This window comes from Lycium barbarum, chromosome 2 (genome assembly GCF_019175385.1).
Source record: "Lycium barbarum isolate Lr01 chromosome 2, ASM1917538v2, whole genome shotgun sequence".
Classification (NCBI taxonomy): Eukaryota; Viridiplantae; Streptophyta; class Magnoliopsida; order Solanales; family Solanaceae; genus Lycium; species Lycium barbarum.
In genome coordinates this window covers 128,452,356-128,471,090 of record NC_083338.1, presented here as the reverse complement: position 1 = coordinate 128,471,090, position 18,735 = coordinate 128,452,356, and the positions used below count along the sequence as shown (strand labels likewise).

Genomic DNA, 18,735 nt, shown 5'->3' with positions numbered 1-18,735 from the left:
AGAAAACCCTGTTGACACCCAATTTTGTCCCTCCTCTATTTCAATTTATTTACTCGGGGCTTCTAAATTTATTGACAAGCTAAATACTTTATGGTTATGTCACTACTATTATTTTTCGCTACGTTTATTTTTCAACATCACGAGCATTACTTTATCGCAGATTTTAAATGTCCGTCGTCGTGTCATTTTCGGGTTTGGAATTGTTAAATTAATTACAAGACAATACTTAATAAAATCTTTATTTTTCTACATATTAATTATTAATTGTCTTTACATAGTATATGTTGTACTAGTTATTAAATTAGAAGCCCAAAAATAATTAAATAGAGGAAGAAGGATCAACAATTTTCAGCCAAATTAATGACTTAAAATACAATGTTATTCCCCTACCCAAATAATCAACCCACATTTTAAATACCCAGCCCATTACCCATTGAAATAAATCAGCCCACCAGTCCATATTTGATTATTTTCGGACCAGCCCACATATTTTACCCGACCCGGTCCAGCCCACTTATTTTTTTTTACCCTAAATCTCTGTCTCTTTTTTTTTCCTCCGCCTCATCTCTCTCTCTCTCTTTTTTTCTCCGCCTCATCTCCCTCTCTCCCGCTCCCTTCCCCACTCAACGCCGCCGCACCCCACACCACGCTCCCCTACCCCACCTCACTCCTCTCTCTACCCTACCACTACGCACCCCGCTCCCACACTCCACACACCATTACCCCACTCAACACCGACGACCCCTCTCTCCACTCACCTACGCTCCTCTTCCTCCGCTCCTCCATTTTTCCCATAAAAAGGGGATCGATTTTCAGATTTTGGGGGGGATTCATTCAGTATCTTTGGGGGGGGGGGGGGGGGATTTGTCAATGGTTTTGAGGGACATGGAACCCGAAATCAACTAAAAAGGGAAGAACAGACTGGATAATCACAAGATCTGGAACCCCAAAATTCCCCTACAAAACACAAGTTCTAATCGCCTCAAATTTTCCAGAAATCCTTAGATTTTACAACTTTCATTCGTTCGATTATCGTTCTAACTTTAAGACCGTTAAACATTCGCTCTGTCTTGGTGGACTTTGACCAAGACAGAGATTTTGGACTCATTTGTATCGATTCCTAATCTGTTCCCAACGAGATTAGATTTGAGGCCTCAACGCCCCCGATTCACTGCACCAACAAAAGGTCAGTAAACATCTCTGCTTTATGTATCTATCGGTGAATTAAATGTTTCCTGTTATCTTATGTGTTTTATATGTTTATATACTTATTAGTTAGCTGATGGATTAGTTTAATAGTTGTTAGTGGTAATAGATGTTGTGTTGGTTTCTGTTTGGATTAGGCCTGTGAAGTTTCATATATGTCCAGGGTATAAATTAGTTGGTTAATTTGGCCTTGATGTGGACTAGCATACAAGTTAGTTCTGTTTCAGTTCATCCACCTATGTTAGCATGCAATAGTTGGGTTTAAGTTGGAAAAATCAGATTTAGACTAATGACAACTATTTTGCGTGGGTTAAACTGGGTCGGTTGGTTCAGAGCGTGCTCTGTTTATGATCTGGTTTGTTCATATGGATTCAGGTAGTATAAATGGCTAGGTGCAGTACATGATTGGTTCTGAGTTTTATTTTAAGTGTATGATAGTTCAACTTCTGTCTGTTTGTGCTTAAATGCCCGAGTGCTATTCATTAGCTTAAGCATATCAAAAAATGTAATGTTTTACTCGAGTGGATAATTTGATCCCCACTGTGTCGTTTGGGTAAATACTAGCACATTACTAGCAGTCTTAAGGCTGTGTGTGGCCATTATTTTCTATGTTTCAAGCTGGTTTATATTCTTAATGTGTTTGTAGTTTATTCACATGTGTGCAATGTACTTTATTAATTGTTGAAAGCATGTTTAGCAAGATCAAATATCCGTTTTAAGTTGGATAAAGGCAGATGTTAATGTGCATTTTGATTGAACATCTAATATGGGGATTAGACGAAGTATGTTTCCTTGTCTTGTATTTGACTGCTGATTTAAAAAAAAGGAAGTTGTCCATGTGTGTGTTTGCCTAAGATAGCTGATAAGAAATGTGGCTGTGAGGTTGAAAATTTATTTGGAAGATCCTAAGATAGCTCAGTGCATTCGAAGTACGCTGCCTGAATTTGTACATTAGAGTGAAAAGGTGATGAAAACAGGACTTTCGCCTTCTAAAACTGCTTTATGAGTGCAACAACTACTTATTTGGTTTATTCTCTTTGAGTATAGAATTGATTTTAAATCTTTTGAATTAAGGACAGATTCTGTGTTTCTTTTTCCTTTCCTTCAAAACAAGTTGAATCTGCACCTCGTGTCAATAGCATGTTTTCTTTAAAAGAAAAAGGGTAGTTTCCAGTTTGTTAATCCCCTACTGTAGCTGTGGTTTTAGACCTTAATTCTTAATTTGTGGAGGCCTTTAAGGATCTGTAGAATGGCAAAGTGTGGAAAGGCATTTCGAGTCCAGTTTAGCTTCTGCCTGTTCATCTGCAACCTTCAACTCCTTTATCCGTAAAATAAAATGAGTGTTTAGGTAGTTATTCTTCGTTTCGTTATTGCAGTAAAAAGTCTTATGAGTTTATGGTTTGAGTCTTCTTTGCTTTGTCACAATAAGAATTTTTATGAATCTTGCAAAAGTACATGTTTCTAGTGTGGGTTAATGCGTGTTTGGGGCAGTTTTATAGGAAGCTATATAGGCTTTGTGTTGTCTAATACTCTATTCCCTTCTATATCTTCTGCATTCTTTTTTTACTTTCCTCTGTGTGCTGTGGGGCTGTGTTTGTTTAATTCTGTTTATCATGTCCATTTTTTAGATAGTTCAGTTATGTGCGCAGTATTCAGGTTTTTTTTTGTTTGTTTAATTTAGTGATTGTGCTTAGTATAGTTAATCTCATTACTTGTTTGGCATAGCATTTATGCCCTGACTAGCACACTGATCATGTTCAGTTAAGATCCAGTTTGTTTATCTTGTTTTAAGTGCAATGTTAATTTCCTATTTAGTCTAGTGGATACGTTAATGGTATATCCTTTCCCTCTGGTCAACTTCTATATTTTCAGTAAACATATTCTTTTTTAGTCACGGGCTGCAATTGTTTTCATTTAATCTTGGTTGGTGTTTGAAGAGCTTGATTTGATATGTTTCTAAACGTTAAAATCTGTTTCAAGAGGCTGCTGCTTTGCCTAGATTTCCTTTAAGCTAACAATGTATGGCTATTGGTTTGTAGATTTAGCTTGTGTGTGTGTTCAAAGCATAGGTCACTGTGTTCTCATTAAATTTGAACTTGCAGTTATCGTATAAGTTATTTGGGTCAGCATTGTCTAGCTCAAAGTTGGAAAATCTATTGAAGTGTTGACGAGTGGCATAGTTGGTTGGTTGGAACCTCTCGTGTTCCACTGATATTCCTTTTTTGGCATAGTCGAATTTCTGTTGGAACCCACTGATATTCTAGTTTCTTTCTTTCTTTTTTTTTCAACACATGAGACATACTTAAATATACACAATGTATACATAATCCATTGGTTGTTTCAAATTTACATTATACATTGTTTAGCCTTATTTATTGATTGCGTACTAATCCTTTTATTTTCATTTTTTTGCATGACATCTCGCATACGAGTCATCTTCTCCCGCATTTTGGCGTTGGGCCAAAAGCCCAACACAACTCCTCTCAAGTCAGCCCTCATATAGTGGCGGCCAATCCGCAGCCAAACAAGGAAATAAAAATCTGGGCCTAAGCCCAATAAACGTGAACAGCAACAGTCCTCAACGGGTTGAGCCCATTTCAAACATTTTATTCTCCTATTTTTTTTATTTGTGCATTTAATTTGTAATTACACGACTAACACTTTATTTGTTTTATCTGTTTAGATTAGGTGAGCCTTAGCGGAATTAGCGGGTTTTAGCAAAAATGGGTAGGAAGAAACAATAATTAATTCCTTAGTTTCGTTTTCTTCTTCCATATTAATTTATTTATAGTGTCTATAATATTTATCTATATTAAAGCCATTGATTTTCAAGGACGAAGCCATAAGCACATATTTTGAATTAAGATCATGTTTTCATTCTTACTGTATTAGAAATTTCAAAACGTCACTAATACGCAAATATAAATTCAAGTACATTTTATGAATACATTTTCCAATCATGCATATTTTAGCCCAAATAATGCTAAATAAGAGTGAAAAAAAAAATAGAAAGAAATTCATGGCCTTTTCATCATATTTAAGAATATAAGTCTGGACATTTGTACACCACCATATTCATATAACATCATTTTTATCTAAAGATCACATTTGTCAAAATTATCTTTTAAAAGGCTATTATTCATAGGTAAATCATCCCATTTTTTTACAAATCTTATTTTTGAATAACATTACTATGTTTTCATTTAAAGCCTTAGCAATATCTTTAAGACTCATTTAACATTTAGAATCTTCTTTTACGCAAATTGTTATGTTTTCTACAAGTATTATTTTAAACAACATTATTATACTTTCGTTTAAAACCTTAACAACATTTATAAGTCGTATTTCAAAATAACATTAAAAGTACTCTTTTATACAAATTAATATTTTCTACAAGTTCTATTTTTAATAGCATTCTTATATGTCTATCTATTACTTTAGCCATACTTCCAAAGCTACTTTCTTTTTCTATAATACTATATTTACACTTAGCCTAATTAATTATAAGTCCGGTCGGTTAACCATTGTTAATGGGTCTTAAAGGGTGTCTAATACCTTCCCTTTAGACTAATTGAACCCTTACCTAGAATCTTAAGTTTCGCAGACCTTAAACAGAGTTAACTTTAAAATAACTTTAATAAATTTAGGTGTCCTAATTCACCATAAATAATTAGGTGGCGACTCCTTGAAATAAAACCAATAGGAATCTCCAATATGTCGTACTTCTAATTTAACCCCGGTTAAAATGGGGTATGACAAACCCAATGGGACAAAACTTGGTTAAGGAAAAAAGAGTACAACGCGTATTTCACTCCCCCTGACGAAGACCAATATTCAGATGTCGGAGTCTTCGCATTCCAATCTTGAATATCATCTTCTCAAGAGTGAAGTTGGCAAAGATTTGGTGAACAAATCTGCAGGATTGTCACTTGAACTAATTTGTTGCACATCAATATCACCTTTCTTCTGGAGATCATGTGTGAAAAATAACTTTGGTGAAATGTGCTTCGTTCTATCTCCTTTTTTAAATCCTCCTTTTAATTGAGCTATGCATGCAGCATTATCTTCATATAATACTGTGGGTAATTTTGTATCACACTTCAAGCCACATCTTTCTCTGATGAAATGTATCACTGATCTCAACCACACACATTCTCTACTTGCTTCATGAATAGCTATTATCTCAGCATGATTCGAAGAAGTAGCAACAATGGACTGCTTTGTGGATCGCCATGATATAGAAGTACCTCCGCATGTAAACAGATAGCCTGTTTGAGATCGAGCTTTATGTGGATCAGATAAATAACCTGCATCTGCATAACCAACAAGATCTGTACTACCTTTGTTAGTATAAAACAGACCCATATCGCTAGTTCCCTTCAGATATCGCAATATATGCTTAACTCCGTTCCAATGTCTTCGTGTAGGAGAAGAGCTATATCTTGCTAGCAAATTAACAGAGAACGCTATGTCAGGTCTTGTAGCGTTAGCAAGATACATAAGTGCACCAATTGCAATAAGATATGGTACTTTAGGACCAAGAAGCTCTTCATTTTCTTCTTGAGGTCGGAACGGATCTTTACTCACTTCAAGTGAGCGAACAATCATTGGAGTACTTAAAGGATGCGTATTGTCCATGTAAAATCGTTTTAAAACCTTTTCGGTATAAGCAGATTGATGGATAAAGATCCCATCTGTCAAATGTTCAATCTGCAAATCAAGACAAAGTTTTGCTTTTCCCAGATCTTTCATCTCAAATTCTTTCTTTAAATATTCAATCACCTTTTGGAGCTCTTCTGGAGTTCCAATTAGGTTTATGTCATCAACATAAACAGCGATTATAATGAACTCTGATTTTGTTTTCTTAATAAAAACACATGGACAAATGGCATCATTTATATAACCTTCTTTTACCAAGTATTCACTGAGGACATTGTACCACATGCGCCCTGATTGTTTTAGACCATACAACGATCTTTATAATATGATTGAATACATCTCCCGAGACTTTGCGTTAATTGCTTCAGGCATTTTAAATCGTTCAGGAATTTTCATATAGACTTCATTATCAAGTGAGCCATAAAGGTAAGCTGTAACCACATCCATCAGATGTATTTCAAGGTTTTCATGTACAGCTAAACTGATGAGATATCGAAATGTTATGCCATCCATAACGGGTGAATATGTTTCTTCATAGTCGATACCGGCTCGTTGAGAGAATCCTTGTGCAACAAGGCGTGCCTTGTATCTCACAATTTCATTTCTCTCATTCCTTTTTCGCACAAAAACCCATTTATGGCCAATTGGTTTTACACCAGTAGGCATTTGGACTACAGGTCTAAAAACCTCACATTTGGCAAGTGAATTCAATTCTGATTGAACTGCCTCTTGCCATTTTGGCCAATCATATCTCCGTCGACATTCTTCGACAGATTGGGGTTCCTGATCGTCAATGTCTTTCATAATATTTAGTGAAACATTATATGCAAAACATTATCCACCATAATCTTCGATCGATTCAAATTTATCCCATCACCAGAAGAACTCAATGATAGTTCTTTATTTACTTGAGTCTCGGGTTCCCTAATATCTTCAGGAGTATCAGGATTAGTCAGATCTTGAATATCTTCATGATATTCTTTCATAGTGTCATTTTGATCATTTTTCGTGTTTCTTTTTCTAGGATTTTTATCCTTAGAACCCAATTGCCTACCACGCTTCAGGCGTGCATGAGATTCAGAGGCTATGACACTAGTAGATTTTCCCTTTGGGACATCAATTCGGATAGGCACATTCTCTGCAGGGATATGTGACTTAGTTATCCTTTTCAAATCAGTAAAGGTGTCTGGCATTTGATTTGCTATTTTTTGCAAGTGAATGATCTTCTGGATCTCCTGTTCACATATGGGGGCACGTGGATCAAAATGAGATAGTGATGGAACTTTCCACACAATTTCTCTTTTGATTTCTTTTCTCTCTCCCCCTAATTGTGGAAAATTTATTTCATCAAATCGACAATCTGCAAATCGGGCAGTGAATAAATCTCCCGTCAATGGCTCAAGATAGCGAATAATAGAGGGTGATTCAAACCCAACATATATACCTAACCTTCTTTGGGGGCCCATCTTAGTACGCTGTGGTGGTGCTACAGGCACATATACAGCACAACCAAAGATTCGGAGATGAGCAATATTTGGTTCATGACCAAATACTAATTGTGACGGGGAGTATTTATTATAATGAGTCGGTCTGAGACGAATAAAAGATGCTGCATGTAAGATAGCATGTCCCCAGACGGTAGTGGGCAACCGTGTTTTCATAAGTAGTGGTCTTGCTATCAATTGTAGTCGTTTAATAAATGACTCAGCAAGACCATTTTGGGTATGAACATGTGCTACAGGATGTTCAACTTTTATCCCAACTGATAAACAATAATCATCAAAAGATTGAGACGTAAATTCTCCGGCATTATCGAGGCGTATAGCCTTAATGGGATAATCTGGACACTGTGCCCTTAAGCGTATTATTTGTGCCAATAATTTCGCAAACGCCAGGTTTCGAGACGATAGGAGGCACACATGAGACCATCTTGAAGATGCGTCTATTAGGACCATAAAATATCTGAATGACCCACAAGGTGGATGAATAGGTCCACATATATCCCCATGTATACGTTCTAGAAAAGCAGGGGATTCAATGTCAACTTTCATTGGTGATGACTTAGCTATCAACTTACCCTGATAACAAGCAGCACATGAAAATTCACCACTTTCAAGAATCTTCAGGTTCTTAAGTGAATGCCCATTTGAATTTTCAATAATTCGTCTCATCATTATTGATCCAGGGTGACCTATTCGGTCATGCCAAAGCACAAAAGTACTTGAATCATTAAACTTCTGGTTTACGATCGAGTGTGCTTCAATTGTACTAATTTTTGCATAATACAGACCAGAAGACAAAGTTGGAAATTTCTCCAAAACATATTTCTGGCCGGAGACATTCTTTGTAATGGCAAGATATTCATCATTTATTTCGTTTAATGTCTCAGCGTGATATCTATTACGGCAGATATCTTTGAAACTTAACAAGTTTCTTGGGGATTTAGAAGAGAATAATGCATCTTCTATAACAAGTTTCGTCCCCTTAGTCAGAAATATAGTAGCTCTTCCGGAGCTTTCAATCAATTTCGAATTGCCAGAAATTGTATTAATATTTCCCCTTTTTCTACGCAAGTGAGAAAAGTATTTCTCATCTTTGAATATGGCATGTGTTGTTCCACTATCAATCACACAAATATCTTCATGATTGGTCATTGATCCAAATAAAATTTGAGGAATTTCCATAGATTCTTCAAAATGAAATAATAGATAAAGTGAATATCGAAGTAGATATTATGATTAGGCAAAGCATTACACACATTTTATTACATATATTACTATTTAAACAAAACATTGCACACACTTCATTTACATAAACATGGAAACATAACTACATACAAACGACATGTATGAAATATCTAAGTTTTTACAGATCCATCACCGATCAAATGATCTATTGTTCCTTCAGGGAGTTCAAAGAAATCTGCCACATCTAGATGCATGGCCTCAACATTATCTTCAGAAATAAAATTTTCTTCGGCATCCTTTTTTGCCCTTTTGAGAGAGGCTTGATACAGCATAATTAGGTGCTTTGGCGTACGACAGGTACGTGACCAGTGCCCCTTTCCTCCACATCGGAAGCATTTATTTTCTGAATTTTTCTTTTGCCCAGTTTCATACTTTTCATCCTTCCTTTTACACTGCTGGTGGTGAAGGGTATTATTTGGTGCAAGACGAGAATCATGATTAAAATTTCTTCCTTGACCACGGCCATGACCACGACTGGGGCCACGACCTCTTCCACGCCTAGAATGGCGAAAATTTGCCTCATTCACTTCAGGGAATGGGGCAGTACCAGTGGGTCGGCTTTCATGATTTTTCATTAATAATTCATTATGTTGTTCAGCCACTAGAAGATGTGCGATTAGATCAGAATATTTCTTGAACTTCATTTCTCGGTATTGCTGCTGCAGGAGCATACTCGAGGCAGGAAAAGTGGAGAATGTTTTCTCCAGCATATCATGATCAGTGATATTTTCACCACATAATTTCAACTGAGAAATAATTTTAAACATGACAGAATTATATGCTTTAATAGATTTAAAATCTTGTAGCCTTAAATGGAGCCAATCAAAACGTGCTTGTGGAAGTATGACCATCTTCAGGTGGTCATATCTATCTTTTAAATTATTCCACAGAGTAAGAGGATCTTTAACAATGAGATATTCCATTTTCAAGTCCTCATCAAGGTGATGGCGAAGGAATATCATTGCCTTGGCACGGTCTTGGTTTGATGCCTCATTTTTATCTTTGATGGTGTCTGCCAGACCCATCGCATTAAGGTGAATTTCGGCATCAAGAATCCAAAACATATAGCTATTGCCGGATATATCTAAGACTACAAATTCACGTTTAGTAAGATTTGCCATTAGTAAAGGGAAATAGAAAGTCAATACCTTCGAGGCTTTTAAAGTATTTGCTCGGAACGGCAGAGTCTCGTGCTGATAACGTGTTATAAAATGAAGCTAAAAGAGTAATAATATTAAAGGATGAAAACTATAAACATAGAGTGATAAAGAGGAGAGATTTTATTATTCTTCCAAAATGTGTTTCAAGTACATTACATATGAAAACTTATGCCTCTATTTATAGTGCTACATATGCATTCAATATATGAGATAATGGAAGAACCATTAATATGGTGGAAGATAATGGAAGAACCATTAATATGGTGGAAGATAATGGAAGAGACATTATATTTGTGTAGTGGACATCTATTCTATATTTCATAACACTTCTTACTTTTTATATTTTTCAATTCTTTGGTAATTGAGTATGACATTACAGTTTCGCGTGCATTACGTGTGCCCATAGAATAATATTTTAGACTGGCTGGCACATGTAATACAAGTCCTTTTTTTTTTTTTTTTTTTTTATGGAATATCCTTTCTAGATAGAGTGCTCCTCAGGTCTAGCTAAAGATCAGATTTCTTAAAGTTATTTTAGAGAATATTTGAAAAATATCATATTTAAAATGCTGTTTGACTTTATATAATTAATAAATTCATATAGAATGGTACAATTAAAATACAAGGAAAGTGGAATTTCTAGCTATGACTTTTTAAAGCATTTTGATTGTTAAGAGCTTGATTACACCAAGATGATAAATTTCTTTCACCACTAATCATATTGATAAATTAATGTAGTTTGGTGTAAATACTTCGTCTGATTGTCTGAGTAACTATTTTCTCCTTAAAGGTGAGTCATGACAGGTTGAGGTGTTAAATGTGATGTTGTAGCTGCTCGTTCAACAAAAATGAGTTTAATATGGTCAGTGGAGTGAGATTTGTGAAACCAAACATATTTTTATGCCTTTCATCGTAGAAGCTATTCTCAGGAAAGAATAGGTGTCTTGGGTATCCAATTAATCACTATATCACAAATAGTAAAAAAATTATATTTGTTTGATATTTATACCAAATTAAATGATTTAATTATAGCAGTGAATACTTAATACATATCATGATAAATATGTGACACTTTATTACCTGAAGGTTGAGGTGAAGATTAATCTTGACAAAATATTATCTAACAGGCATATTATATACAAAATACTGTATAGACGTATACCATTTGTGTCCATAACTTTTAAAAGCGTGGACCTTGCAATTACATTATATTCTTAACCTTTTTCCTCCATTTGTATGTTTAGCGCTTTGCTCCTTATCCTGTTGTGATATCTATAGGATGCAAAATGGTTCTTTAGTTTTCCTTCTTTTACCAACACATATGTATTTTTATATTTGCTCAATATTTATCATTTTTATTAGTGTAGTCTATTAACATGTATTTTACTATTTTTTTTGGGAATTTGTATTTTACTATTTCTCATTTAATAAATGCAATGTTACTTTGAATTTTATTATTTGATGTTTAACATAAGATCCAAGTCGTATTATTTTAAACATGTGGTCTACATCCATAACCAGGCGAATCACACAAATAGTCGCTTTTTGGACTACTATTTAAAACATAATCGAAATTTACAAAATATTTAAAATCTAGGCACCTCATAACCAAACTTTCGGATCTTGGGTTTGAAGTTTCAAACATCAAATCTGAAATTTCAAACTTCAAACCCGTATGGTTGAAGTTCCAAACTTTGGATCCAAAAATTGAAGTTTGAACTACCAAAGTCAAATTAGTTCAGACCTGAAATTAAAGCCTAAAGTTTGATTTTGGAAGTTAAGCAAGTCTGAAGTTGGGCTATAAAAGTTTAAAACTTCAGTTCGACGATCTAAAGAAAGGAGAGGAGGATGAGAGCAATATGACGTTTGTCAAATCTAATTAAAAATTAAATACTAAGTTTTACAAACTAAATATGTTTTAAATAGTGTCCTGAATTACATTTGGCTACTTGATGCAATTTCGATACAAGTATATATAAGGAACACCTGAGGAGCTCTCACACACATAAATTAAGAAGATCCTAATTCCTAAATGCCTAAACGAAGGAATTTCTAATATTTACAACAAGAAAAGGAGTACTAATTTTTTCTTCATTTCTTTAAACAGCGCACCCACTGCCATTTCCACAGATTAGGTGCTTATCTCTATTTGCAGGAAAACAATAAATTGACAACACACGGTTCTTTCGAATCGAGGCTATTGTAGTGAGGTGGGAAAATCAAAAGAGTGTTATTTCTTTTGAGGGTGTAGTAGTCTTAGGAGTATTTGTACTCGTTACTACACAGTGTAAAATTCCTCGCTATAGTGATATCAGCTGCTCCTCTTGGCCGTGGTTTTTCCCTTATTCAGAAGGGTTTCCACGTAAAATCTTGGTGTCATTATTGCTGCATTTTATTCTTGCTGATTTAACCATAACTCAGTGTTCCGCGTTTATCACTAATACCGTGAATATTATTTTTGCGGGTCTATTTTATTCCCAACAAGTGGTATCAGAGCCAAGGTTCTGTATGAGTATTTGTATTTGTGATAAACAATGGAAGCCAACACTAGTAGAATGGTTACTTTGAGTGGCGTAAATTATGCCATTTGGAAGGGCAAAATGGAAGATTTGCTCTATGTCAAGAATTTTCATCAACCCGTCTTTGGAAATAAAAAGCCTGATAATAAATCAGATGAAGAGTGGAATTTGTTGCATCGGCAGGTTTGCGGCTTTATTAGACAGTGGGTTGACGATAATGTGTTGAACCATATTTCTGGAGAGACACATGCTCGGACCCTATGGGAGCATCTTGAAAGTTTGTATGCTCGAAAAACTGGTAACAACAAGATGTTTCTGATAAAGCAAATGCTGAGTTTAAAATACCACGATGGTTCCGCAATGACAGATCATCTGAATATTTTTCAGGGGATCATGAACCAGTTATCTGCTATGGGCATTAATTTTGATGAAGAAATTCAAGGCTTGTTTCTACTTGGTTCCCTACCAGATTCTTGGGAAATTATTAGAACTTCATTATCAAATTCTGCTCCGGATGGTGTGATCTCTATGGATCTTGCCAAGAGCAGTCTTTTAAATGAAGAGATGATAAGAAAATCTCAAGGTTCCTCCTCATCAGATGTCTTGGTGACTGACACTAGGGGGAGAGGCAAGAATCGTGGTTCTCAAAATAGAGAACATCATAGAAGCAAATCCAGAAGCAGACTTAAAGATATGGATTGCTATCATTGCGGGAAAAAAGGGCACACAAAGAAGTTCTGCTGGATTTTGAAAAAGGAAAATAGAGATAAGGAGGAAAAGAAAGAAGATGGCAATCGTGTTGCCGCTGTCACTACAGAAGATCTTGTTACTGTCCTTGATGCGGATCTGATAAACATTGCTTGTGATGAGTCAAGCTGGGTTGTGGACAGTGGTGCCGCATCTCATGTGACATTAAGGAAGGAATTTTTCTCATCCTATACTCCGGGTGACTTTGGAACTTTGAGTATGGGTAATGAGACTATATCTAGGGTGGCTGGTGTTGGAACGATTTGTTTGAAAACTAGTACTGGAACTAAACTAGTTTTAAACAATGTAAAGCATGCACCTGATGTTCGTTTGCACTTGATCTCTGTTGGTGTTTTGGATGATGAGGGATATGTCAGTACCAATGGTGCTGGAAAGTGGAAGCTTACTAAAGGTTCCATGATTGTGGCTCGTGGCGAAAAGCGTCGTGGTCTATACTGGACTACGGCCTCTACCTGTGTTGATATGGTGAATGCAGTTGAGAGCAATAGCTCTTCAACGTTATGGCATAAGAGGCTTAGCCACATTAGCGAGAAAGGACTAAATGTTCTGGCCAAAAATAAATTATTGTCAAATTTCGAAAGTGCTAAATTAGAAAAGTGTGAGCACTGCTTGGCTGGAAAAAAAATAGAGTTTCTTTCAAGTCTTATCTTCCTTCAAGAAAGACAGAGTTGCTTGAGTTGGTGCATTCAGATTTATGTGGTCCAATGAAGACAAGGACTTTGGGTGATGCACTTTATTTTACTACCTTTATTGATGATTGCTCAAGGAAACTTTGGGTCTACGTCTTAAAGACTAAAGACCAAGTGTTGGGTGTCTTTAAGCAGTTTCAGGCCTCAGTTGAAAGAGAAACTGGAAAGAAGCTGAAGTGTATTCGTACTGATAACGGTGGTGAATATTGTGGATCGTTTGACGAATACTGCAAGCAACAGGGTATCAGACACCATAAGACTCCTCAGCTTAATGGTTTAGCAGAGAGGATGAACAGGACCTTGATGGAAAGAGTCAGATGTTTGCTTTCTGAAGCAAAGTTGCCGAATTCCTTTTGGGGTGAGGCTTTATTGACCGCCGCACATGTTATTAATCTATCCCCTGCGGTTGCTTTGCAAAGTGATGTTCCACACAGAGTTTGGTATGGCAAGGATGTTTCCTATGACCACTTGAAAGTGTTTGGTTGCAAAGCTTTTGTACATGTGCCTAAAGATGAGAGGTCAAAATTAGCTACCAAGACAAGGCAGTGCATCTTCATTGGTTATGGCCTTGATGAGTTTGGTTACAGGCTATATGATCCAATTGAGAAGAAGGTCGTGAGAAGCCGTGATGTTATCTTTGTGGAGGATCAAACCATTGAAGATATTAACAAAGCAGAGAAGATAAAATCTTCAAGTTCTGAAGGTTTAGTTAATCTTGATCAAGTCCCTCATACAAATGTTGATGACGTTGGTGGGCTCGATGACGATAGTGATGCCCAGAATCATGTTTCAGATCAGCATGTTGATGATGATAATGATGCTGATATTGATGAGGTAGATGCTCCTACTCATGAAGTTGTGGATGAGTCAGATATTCCACTTAGAAGGTCTACTGGACAGCATGTTCCTTCTTCCCGTTATTCACCTAATGATTATGCATTACTCACTGATGGGGGAGAACCTGAATGTTATGAGGAGGCCATGGAAGATGAGCACAAGGATCAATGGATTGAAGCCATGCAAGATGAGATGAAATCTCTGCGTGAGAACCATACTTATGAGTTGGTGAACTTGCCTAAGGGCACGAGAGCTTTGAAGAACAAGTGGGTGTTCAAAGTTAAAGCCAAAGAACACAACTTGAAGCCCAGATACAAAGCTAGATTGGTTGTTAAGGGATTTGGTCAAAGGAAAGGTATTGACTTTGACGAAATATTTTCTCCTGTCGTGAAAATGTCCTCCATTCGGACAGTTCTTGGTTTGACTGCTAGTCTTGATTTGGAGATTGAGCAGATGGATGTGAAGACTGCTTTTCTTCACGGTGACTTAGAAGAGGAGATTTATATGGAACAACCCGAAGGCTTCAAGGCAAAAGGTAAAGAAAATCTTGTATGCAAACTTAAGAAGAGTCTATATGGATTGAAGCAAGCTCCCAGACAGTGATACAAGAAGTTTGAGTCTGTTATGGGGGAGCAAGGCTACAAGAAGACTTCTTCAGATCACTGTGTGTTTGTACAAAGATTTTCTGATGATGACTTTATCATCCTTCTGCTATATGTGGATGATATGTTGATTGTAGGCAAAAATGCTTCCAGGATTGACGAGTTGAAGAAACAGTTGAGTAAGTCTTTTGCAATGAAAGACTTGGGTCATGCTAAGCAGATTTTGGGCATGAGAATTACTCGTTCGAGAGATGAAAAAAAGCTTTATTTGTCGTAGAAAAAGTACATAGAACGTGTACTAGAGCGCTTCAATATGAAGAGTGCTAAGTGGGTTAGCACACCTCTTCCTGGTCATCTGAAATTGAGCAAAAAGATGTGTCCTACAACAACAGAGGAAAAAGAGAGAATGGCCAAGATTCCTTATTCCTCTGCCGTCGGAAGTTTAATGTATGCAATGGTATGCACTCGACCAGATATTGCTCATACAGTCGGTGTTGTTAGCAAATTTCTCGAAAATCCAGGGAAAAACAAAACACATCGATGTCAGATATCATTGGATTCGTGAGCAATTGGAAAACGAATTGTTCCAAGTCAAGAAGATTCACACGAATGAAAATCCTGCAGATATGCTGACCAAGGCGGTACCGAGAGACAAGTTCGAATTGTGCAAAGAACTTATCGGCATGCACTCAAATTAGAAGCCAGTGTACCCTCCTTCAGGTGAATAGGACTGGAGGGGGAGATTTGTGGGGTCCAGTCCCCTATCCCATATTTTAAGGAAGGAAGATTTTTCTTCCTTTGACAAAATCACATTTGTAGCAATTGTGGAATTGGCCAACAAGCCAATTCTTTTGTTCACATTTTCGTGATGTAAGCGCTTACCTCATCATAGTCGTGACGTAAGCGCTTACCTCATCATAGTCGTGACGTAAGCGCTTACCTCATCATACTCGTGACGTAAGCGCTTACCTCATCATAGGAAATTCATTCCTATAAATAGGCAGCTTATGGTTCATTTGTAACATACCAAAATCATTTGCTATACACCAAAATCTCGGACAATACATCTGAGTGAGAGCAAAGTGAGGTATACCATAGACTATGTAAGAAAATAGTCTATGAAGAAAAATAGAGTGTGAGTGATATTGTAGTGAGGTGGGAAAATCAAAAGAGTGTTATTTCTTTTGAGGGTGTAGTAGTCTTAGGAGTATTTGTACTCGTTACTACACAGTGTAAAATTCCTCGCTATAGTGATATCAGCTGCTCCTCTTGGCCGTGGTTTTTCCCTTATTCAGAAGGGTTTCCACGTAAAATCTTGGTGTCATTATTGCTGCATTTTATTCTTGCTGATTTAACCATAACTCAGTGTTCCGCGTTTATCACTAATACCGTGAATATTATTTTTGCGGGTCTATTTTATTCCCAACACTTATCTCTATTTGCAGGAAAACAATAAATTGACAACACACAGTTCTTTCGAATCGAAGTCTTCCTATTAGTTTCAATGGTCGATAACGTAATCACATATTGTAAATAGGAATTACACTATAAAAATTCACAATCTAAAATGCACCTGAGTTACAGAAAAATATTTCAATAATTTGTTCTTCTCAGGAATCTCCCACGCAAATTCTTCACTAGAGGAAGAGAGTTTTTCTATTTTTTTAAAAAGGAAGGAAATGTTCAGGAGGAAAACTGAGATAAAGTTCTATCGCTCGGAACTTCTTCTGAATAGGTATAAGTTACATTTGTTCAGAGACTTTTAGTTATAGTCCTTATTTATTCATGAACCCGAGTGATCCAAATGGGTGACCCCAAATTCAATATGGTTCACTAGTTTTCCGTATAAATTATTTGTGTCAAAGATCGAGAATGGGTGCGTAAGCACCTGCTATTTTGCTGAAATGTAGTTAAGTTGGATATATATCTAATTTATTGGAAGTATTTAATATTCTACTTATTTGAAGAGATTTTGTAATTGTCCAACAAATATACAAGTCTTGCCTACCATGAAGCATGTGAAGCCTAACACAAGAAGGAAGTTAATGATCCATAAATGTCATCATAACAATGTTCACAAGAAAGTTTCAAAAAGATGAAAAAGTCAATAATTTACAATGAAATACCCTCAGAATTGGAAACCAGCATCATATTCTTGAACTCCTCAAAATCAAGAACTCCGTCAAGGTTAGTATCATACATGTGAATCATGTTCTTACAATCACTTCCTTCCTTCTCATCCCACAACCCTAATCTTGACAACACCTTTTGAAGCTCCTCACAAGAAATAAAGCCATCTCCATTCAAATCAAACACCTTGAATGCTTCAACAAGATCATCTTCAAAATTATCATCAATATTGCCCTCTTTTGATCTCTTTTCCTCATTATTTTTCTTCACCATGGCCTCGTAAAAGAATAAGAAGTCCATGAAGTTAAAGCTCGTTTTACCTACCAAAGATTGGAGCTCGTCAAGGCCCGTGCAAGCTCCAATCTTGTCAAGAAGGCCTTTGAGCTCATCTAAGCTCACTAGTCCATCACCATCTTCATCAAGTTTGTCGAACATCCGTTGGACGTGGCTTTCGTTTAAAGTAGACATTGCAACTAGAAAAAATAAACGTTTATCAAATGAAAAACGTGAATAACAACAACAATATCTATTGTGGAAGATTGTAGCTTAACTAGCACAAAACCATACACAAAGCAAATAGAGAAGAAAAATAACACAAGGATTTAACGAGGTTCGACTAAATCTAATCCTCGGGCAAAGAAGTGTACAAATATGATGAATCGCCAGCTACAACCTCGATATATAGATCCCAAGTAGTCCCAAACCTATAAGAAAAAAGATTTTCCCAATCCTACAAGGACAATATGTTTCCTTTCCCAAATCTATAAGAACAATGGGTTTCCTAAACTTAAAAGGGATTATGAGTTTCCTAAATATACAAGGGAATATTTTAAGACATAACTAATTAACAATAATGTCTGAATGAGCACTCTATTGCATAAATTACATATATAGATGTGCTTAAGTCAAGTGTTTATGAAGAACAAATTAAAATAGTAGGAAACTTACATTGTCCTTTCCTTGGAAATTAAAATTTGAAGCTTCTAGGTTGAAAGAATGATGAGAAGACCAGGTTGAAGAAATTCTATGGTTTGTTCTTTTTATCCATACACATGGGGAAAGGAGAATTTATTCCCTAAGTGGAATTCTCCTTTCTCCTCTTTTGCTTAGATTCTACTATGTAACCAAGAATTTCGTTATGTCTTTATATAAAATGGAACCTAATCCTATAAGCCATGGACCAAATCTTCGTCTTGTAGTGTATTGGGTACACACTAACTAGAACTGTTTTTATTTTAATCTGTGGATTACTCATGAAAAACATTACTTTGTCAATTTAGGCCATAGAAAAGTAAAAGAATATTAGTAGAGGGAAAAGACGTGCTAAGCGTGAATAAGTAAGTCAACGTTGATCAACTCCAGGAGATTAGTTTGCGGCTATCAGAGGGAATGGAACGATTCTACAATAGGGTTGACTT

At 36.2% G+C, this 18,735-nt stretch overlaps 1 protein-coding gene across 1 annotated transcript; it reads right to left on the bottom strand.

Moving 5' to 3' along the window:
* Positions 1 to 17,220: 17,220 nt before the first annotated feature.
* Positions 17,221 to 18,432, bottom strand: LOC132622184 (probable calcium-binding protein CML44). The gene is made up of 2 exons (XM_060336739.1): positions 18,266 to 18,432; positions 17,221 to 17,790 (listed from the first exon to the last, which is right to left on the bottom strand). The coding sequence occupies exon 2, from the start codon at positions 17,783 to 17,785 to the stop codon at positions 17,300 to 17,302; it is 486 nt and encodes a 161-aa protein (XP_060192722.1). The 5' UTR covers positions 17,786 to 17,790; positions 18,266 to 18,432; the 3' UTR covers positions 17,221 to 17,299.
* Positions 18,433 to 18,735: the final 303 nt, after the last annotated feature.

Coding starts and splice junctions, on each gene's coding strand:
- LOC132622184 (XM_060336739.1), bottom strand. CDS start 17,785: ATGTCTACTTTAAACGAAAGCCACGTCCAACGGATGTTCGACAAACTT.